General features: G+C 44.1%; 1 protein-coding gene across 1 annotated transcript in view; it reads left to right on the top strand.

The window, feature by feature from the left end:
- LOC143291285 (speract receptor-like) overlaps positions 1–7,500 on the top strand; it is a 350,171-nt gene that overhangs the window by 182,617 nt on the left and 160,054 nt on the right. Inside the window, exon 2 of the mRNA XM_076601169.1 lies at positions 1,678–1,860. Coding sequence (XP_076457284.1) covers positions 1,678–1,860 — 183 coding nt within the window. The remainder of the gene's footprint in view (positions 1–1,677; positions 1,861–7,500) is intronic.

Here is a 7,500-nt window from a genome sequence, read left to right as displayed (position 1 = left end):
CAACCTTTAGCTTCCCTCGTCAGAACTGTGGTATTCTTTGTCAACATTCACCTCTTCAGTATAAGAGCGTCCCGCTTGCAATATTTTGATGATGGTAATTGATATGAAACGCTGATAACGTCGTCTCTTTCGCCGTTCGTATGGAGAGAGTTAAAACAACAGACATTCAATCTGAGGGTCCCGGGTGCGAATCTCGGTAACGGCGCCTGGTTGGTAGAGGGTGGTGATTTTTCTGATCTTCCAGGTCAATATATATGTGCAGACCTGCTTGTGCCTGTACCCCTTTCGTGTGTGTAGGCAAGCAAAAGTTCAAATACGCACGTTAGAGATCATGTAACCCATGTCAGCTTTCCGTGGGTTATGGAAACAAGAACATACCAAGCATGCGCACCCCCGAAAACGGAGTATGGCTGCCTACATGGCGGGATTAGATAAACAAAAAAAACGGTCAAATACGTAAATTGTTACATGTCAGTCTGAGTGTGTATGTGAGCGTGCATGAAATCTGATTAAATGTCACAGGAAACGAATGATGAGCGCCCAGTGGCAGCTGTCAATCGGTTTCTACCCAGGCAGGCAGCCTGTTTGTGCAGATGACCCCCGTGTTTGTAAAGCGGCTTAGAGCTTGGCTTCCGAACGAGAATAGGCGCTGTTTTGGCTCCCCATTGAAGCGAGAATTAAATACAAAGTTGCGTGTCTCCGCTATTCTGCTTTCCACTCCGCAGGACCTACATATCTTTCTGACCACATCAGTGTTTACACTCCCGCAAGAAATCTCCGTTCTTCCTCTGACTGTTACCTTTTGAAACCTTCCTCGTGTCAATACAAGAACCTATGGTGAACGTTCTTTCTTCTTTGCTGCTCCTCACATCTGGAACAACCTTCCTCATCATATCTGTGCATCTGATTCTATTTCTGCGTTTCGCTGATCACTAAAAAACAACAACCTTTAAATCCTATCTGTGAGCACTCTCAGGATCAGGATCAGGATTTGGGGCATTGTTTTATACAACTTAGCCAATTTTGGCTTATTATGCCCCTTCAAATTAACTCCTTTACATTGTTCGTCAGGTCGTTGACTAGCTCAGTCATTTTATCCATCAAAGTCATATTTCGCTTTTAGTCAATAACTCGTGATTATCTATGAGGTTCTTAAAAGTATTTACACTAGGTGCACGTTTCCTTGTTCTCCAACACCACACATGTCAGCTTACTTTGGATGTATGAAGAGTGGGAGGGGGAGTGTGTGTGTGTGGGGGGGGGGGGGGGGGGGGGGGGGGGGGGGTGGAGAGGGGTTGAGAAAGAGTGGTCATGAATGACTTATGTAACTTGTGATATTTTTCTTTAATGTAAAGCGCACTGAGCTTTTAGAGAGAAAGGGTGCTGTATAAATGTACATTATTATTATTATTATTATTATTATTATTATTATTATTATTATTGTTGTTGTTGTTGTTGTTGTTGTTTTTTTTATTATCCATATCGTAATCATTCATCATGTGTGTGTGTGTGTGTGTGTGTGTGTGTGTGTGTGTGTGTGTGTGTGTGCGTGTGAATATGACGGTTGCGAAGGACGCTTTGATTTGTCTGTGCACAAGGTTCAGCGTCATGTAAAAGATCAGAATGATAATGATAATCATTTCTTTTCTTCTTTTTTTTTTTTTGACCATGTTTCAGTTTTGCACGGAGACGGCGGTGAGCAACAAGCGGCTGTACCCGACCTTCGCCCGCACCAAGCCCACCGACTCTCAGATCTCCAAGAGCGTGGTGTCCCTGCTGAGGATGTTCCACTGGAACAAGGTCAGCTTCATCCACTCCAACCTGACGGGCGTGCACCACGTGGCTGATAACATGTACTCGGTGAGTTTGTGTTCTCTCTGTGTGTGTGTGTGTGGTAGTGTGTGTGTGTGTGTGTGTGTGTGGTAGTCTGTGTGTGGTAGTGTGTGGGTGTTGGTGTGGTTGTGAGTCTGTGTGTTGTGTGTGTGTGTGTGTGTGTGTGTGTGCGTGTGTGTGTGTGTGTGTGTGTGTGTGTGTGTGTGTGTGTGTTCGTCTGTCTGTCTCTTTTCTGTATCTCCCTCTCTCTGTGCATTTTCTCTCTCTGTCTTTCATACCTACACGTATCTCTCTCTCTCTCTCTCTTTCTCTCTCTCCCTGCCCCCCCCTCTCTCTCTCTCTCTCTCTCTCTCTCTCTCTCTATATATATATATATATATATAGAGAGAGAGAGAGAGAGAGAGAGAGATGCGCGCGCGTGTGTGGGGGTGGGGGGTGGGGGGAGATTCTTTTTTGTTTTTCCTGAGCGTGAAACCACCTCTTTAAAGAAACTTGTATCTTAACATAGGGCGTTCGATGATGCTATTTGTTAATTTTTATATGATTTATTATATAATATTTACGAATTATTATTCTGTTCGGTCGTTTCATCTGTGAACTTATTTCCATTTTGGAAAACAAATAAAAGGAAAATAGATGTTCAATTTTGTTTTCACATATTCGAAATGAATTTTGTTTTCGGATTATCGAGCCACCAGTGTGTATCTTGTAGGGGCTTAGCACAGATTAACTGGTGTTGACTTGGGAAAATTGAATCTGTGTGTTGTGTCTCTTTCTTTGTTCTTGATTATTTCTCTGTCTTTCTGTCTCTGTCTCTCTCTCTCTCTCTGTTTCTTCCACATCCCCCAGAGTTTTACTCCAGCGAAAATCGCGCGATTCCACTAACGTCATATTACTTTTTGTTTTGTTTGTTTTGTTGTTGTTGTTGTTTTGCATGCACCATTGCTTTGATTGTGCTGTTTAGGCAGCCGTACTTTATTTTCCAAGGTGGATGCACGCTGTATGCGTTCCCGTTTCTGTCAATGGACTCAAAACCACATAACTCCTGAACTTCTTCAGACGAAAAGCTGGAGCTTTTATCTGTGTTGCTTAATCTGCTGTCGCGCGCATCTGTGATTCAAAGGCTGGCAGCCAGGAGGCTGGCTGCCCAATGATTCAGGCCCAGTACCCCCCATCAGGGTTTGCTTTGCCGCTGGTTGGAATGTGTCTAGAGGTAGAATGAAGGAATTAATTCTCTCTTGTTCTCCCGCCACACGTATACAGTTGATTGCACTGCAGACATTTGACTAAAATGTCAATTTTCGAATTCTGATCTTATCATTGTAAATAAGATAAAGCAAAGATAGGTTGGAGAGAAGAGAGAGATCGGGGGACTGGGGGGTGGGGGTGGGGGGGCGCGGGGGGGGGGGGGGGGGAACAAGACAGATGAAGGACTGGGCCGAAGTTGAATGTTAAACATCTTTTTTTTAAATATACAAATAAAAGGAATTTGCTTTGTTGGATGTCGTAAAAAGGGGAAGGCCGTGACTATATCAATTTCTGTTGTTATCGATTTGTGGAAGAAAAAGGGGGGTGTCGCCATCAAAGTCATGCTCCGTGATTTATCAACCACCAGCAAACAAACGTCAAAGTGAGGAGAAGGTAGGCGGGGAAACGGGGGCGGGCGGGAGGGGGCCTGGGAGTGGAGCATGGGAGGTTAGGGAAGGGGTGGGTGGGGGGTGGGGGTTTAGGGGTGTTGCGGGAGTCTAGTGGGTGGTGTCCTCTCCTGAATACTTTAAGTAACAGCAGCGCGACTCAGCAAACATTATTCTCGTCACTTTTAGACAACTTTGAATCGAATCTTTTTTTTCTCCTAGAATAGAAATTAATGCTGTGATTAATTGAAGTGTGTCAAAGTGAAAACAGGCGTCGTTTACGATGGTCACTGGTTCTAAGTTAGGAAGATTACGGGATGGCTTATGTGCATTGCTCACTCGGAGTTGAAATCGATTTCAGTGGAAAAGGGATGTTTCAAATGTTTCGTATGCGTTTTTGGAGCTGATTAATAGTAATTATAAGCCGTGTCTGACCCTCGCAGTTTTACAGTCTTGCCTTCTGACCTCAGTTCAATATCTGCTTTGGGCACTGCACATGGGTGACCGTAATTTACAGACATGTTCAGGCAAGAAGGTGTTCTATTCGCAACTAAAAAAGACAGCTGCTTTCCTATATGCGGATTGTTATTAATCTTTTGCTCGCCTTCAAACCTGCCTTCAGAATCTCCGTAACAGTGCGTGAGCATTGGAATCGCTATCGGCAGAACTAAAAAAACGTTTCAAATGTGTGTGATTGGGTTAGTTGATATTACTGGTCTTTTGATTTATTAAAGCCTGAAGTCATGGAAATCGAAAATGGGATCTGAGATGCGGACGCTGTTGTTGTGTTGTTACAAATGTTTTTTTGCGAGTGCGCGCGCGTGCATGCAAACACAATAAATGATGTCACCCCCCCCCCCACACACACACACACACACACATACAGACGTTCTGTGTCTCCCCTCTCTGTCTCACTTTGTCTCTGTCTGTCTGTCTGTCTCTCGTGTGTGTGTGTGTGTGTGTGTGTGTGTGTGTGTGTGTGTGTGTGTGTGTGCGTGTGTGTGCGTGTGTTTCTAAGGCAAACTGATTTGAATTAACAAACTTGCTGCATTGAATGGCTAACGGCAATTTTCACATAATGATGATAAATTGATGATTGTAATCTAGAATGTATAAAAGCACAGGCGCGTGCGCGCGTGTGTGTGTGTGTGCGCGTGGTTGTGTGTGTGCGGTGTTGTGTGTGCGCATGTATGCTTGTGTGTGTGTGTGTGTGTGTGTGTGTGTGTGTGTGTGTGCTCTTACGTGAAAGTGTGTTGTGGAAGGAAGGAGGTGTGTGTGTGTGTGTGTGTGTGTGTGTGTGTGTGTTCGTCTGTCTGTCTTTGTCTGTCTCTCCCTCTCTCTGTGCATTTTCTCTCTCTGTCTTTCATACCAACACGTATCTCTCTCTCTCTCTCTCTCCCTCCCTCCCCGCCCCCCCACCTCTCTCTCTCTCTCTCTCTCTCTCTCTATATATATATATATATATATATATATATTTACACATATATATATATATATATATATATATATATAGAGAGAGAGAGAGAGAGAGAGAGAGAGATGCGCGCGCGTGTGTGGGGGTGGGGGTGGGGGGAGATTCTTTTTTGTTTTTCCTGAGCGTGAAACCACCTCTTTAAAGAAACTTGTATCTTAACATAGGGCGTTCGATGATGCTATTTGTTAATTTTTATATGATTTATTATATAATATTTACGAATTATTATTCTGTTCGGTCGTTTCATCTGTGAACTTATTTCCATTTTGGAAAACAAATAAAAGGAAAATAGATGTTCAATTTTGTTTTCACATATTGGAAATGAATTTTGTTTTCGGATTATCGAGCCACCAGTGTGTATCTTGTAGGGGCTTAGCACAGATTAACTGGTGTTGACTTGGGAAAATTGAATCTGTGTGTTGTGTCTCTTTCTTTGTTCTTGATTATTTCTCTGTCTTTCTGTCTCTGTCTCTCTCTCTCTGTTTCTTCCACATCCCCCAGAGTTTTACTCCAGCGAAAATCGCGCGATTCCACTAACGTCATATTACTTTTTGTTTTGTTTGTTTTGTTGTTGTTGTTGTTGTTGTTTTGCATGCACCATTGCTTTGATTGTGTTGTTTAGGCAGCCGTACTTCATTTTCCGAGGGTGGATGCACGCTGTATGCGTTCCCGTTTCTGTCAATGGACTCAAAACCACATAACTCCTGAACTTCTTCAGACGAAAAGCTGGAGCTTTTATCTGTGTTGCTTAATCTGCTGTCGCGCGCATCTGTGATTCAAAGGCTGGCAGCCAGGAGGCTGGCTGCCCAATGATTCAGGCCCAGTACCCCCCATCAGGGTTTGCTTTGCTGCTGGTTGGAATGTGTCTAGAGGTAGAATGAAGGAATTAATTCTCTCTTGTTCTCCCGTCACACGTATACAGTTGACTGCACTGCAGACATTTGACTAAAATGTCAATTTTCGCATTCTGATCTTATCATTGTAAATAAGATAAAGCAAAGATAGGTTGGAGAGAAGAGAGAGATCGGGGGACTGCGGGTGGGGGTGGGGGGCGCGGGGGGGTGGGGGGGGGGGACAAGACAGATGAAGCACTGGGCCGAAGATGAACGTTAAACATCTTTTTTTAAAATATACAAATAAAAGGAATTTGCTTTGTTGGATGTCGTAAAAAGGGGAATATATCAATTTCTGTTGTTATCAATTTGTGGAAAAAAAGGGGGGGGGGGGGGGTCGCCATCCAAGTCATGCTCCGTGATTTATCAACCACCAGCAAACAAACGTCAAAGTGAGGAGAAGGTAGGCGGGGAAACGGGGGGCGGGCGGGAGGGGGCCTGGGGGTGGAGCATGGGAGATTAGGGAAGGGGTGGGTGGGGGGTGGGGGTTTAGGGGTGTTGCGGGAGTCTAGTGGGTGGTGTCCTCTCCTGAATACTTTAAGTAACAGCAGCGCGACTCAGCAAACATTATTCTCGTCACTTTTAGACAACTTTGAATCGAATCTTTTTTTTCTTTCTTTTTTTTCCCTAGAATAGAAATTAATGCTGTAATTAATTGAAGTGTGTCAAAGTGAAAAACAGGCGTCGTTTACGATGGTCACTGGTTCTAAGTTAGGAAGATTACGGGATGGCTTATGTGCATTGCTCACTCGGAGTTGAAATCGATTTCAGTGGAAATGGGATGTTTCAAATGTTTCGTATGCGTTTTTGGAGCTGATTAATAGTAATTATAAGCCGTGTCTGACCCTCGCAGTTTAACAGTCTTGCCTTCTGACCTCAGTTCAATATCTGCTTTGGGCACTGCACATGGGTGACCGTAATTTACAGACATGTTCAGGCAAGAAGGTGTTCTATTCGCAACTGAAAAAGACAGCTGCTGTCCTATATGCGGATTGGTATTAATCTTTTGCTCGCCTTCAAACCTGCCTTCAGAATCTCCGGAACAGTGCGTGAGCATTGGAATCGCTATCGGCAGAACAAAAAAAACGTTTCAAATGTGTGTGATTGGGTTAGTTGATATTACTGGTCTTTTGATTTATTAAAGCCTGAAGTCATGGAAATCGAAAATGGGATCTGAGATGCGGACGCTGTTGTTGTGTTGTTACAAATGTTTTTTTGCGAGTGCGCGCGCGTGCATGCAAACACAATAAATGATGTCACCCCCCCCCCCACACACACACACATACAGACGTTCTGTGTCTCCCCTCTCTGTCTCACTCTGTCTCTGTCTGTCTGTCTGTCTGTCTGTCTGTCTGTCTCTCTCTCTCGTGTGTGTGTGTGTGTGTGTGTGTGTGTGTGTGTGTGTGTGTGTTTCTAAGGCAAACTGATTTGAATTAATAAACTTGCTGCATTGAATGGCTAACGGCAAATTTCACATAATAATGATAAATTGATGATTGTAATCTGGAATGTATAAAGGCACAGGCGCGCGCGCGCGCGCGTGTATGTGTGTGTGCGTGGTTGTGCGTGTGCGGTGTTGTGTGTGCGCATGTATGCTTGTGTGTGTGTGTGTGTGTGTGTGTGTGTGCTCTTACGTGAAAGTGTGTTGTGGAAGGAAGGAGGGGGG

This window comes from Babylonia areolata, chromosome 1 (genome assembly GCF_041734735.1).
Source record: "Babylonia areolata isolate BAREFJ2019XMU chromosome 1, ASM4173473v1, whole genome shotgun sequence".
In the NCBI taxonomy this organism is placed as follows: domain Eukaryota; kingdom Metazoa; phylum Mollusca; class Gastropoda; order Neogastropoda; family Buccinidae; genus Babylonia; species Babylonia areolata.
This window is presented reverse-complemented; position numbering and strand designations above follow the sequence as displayed.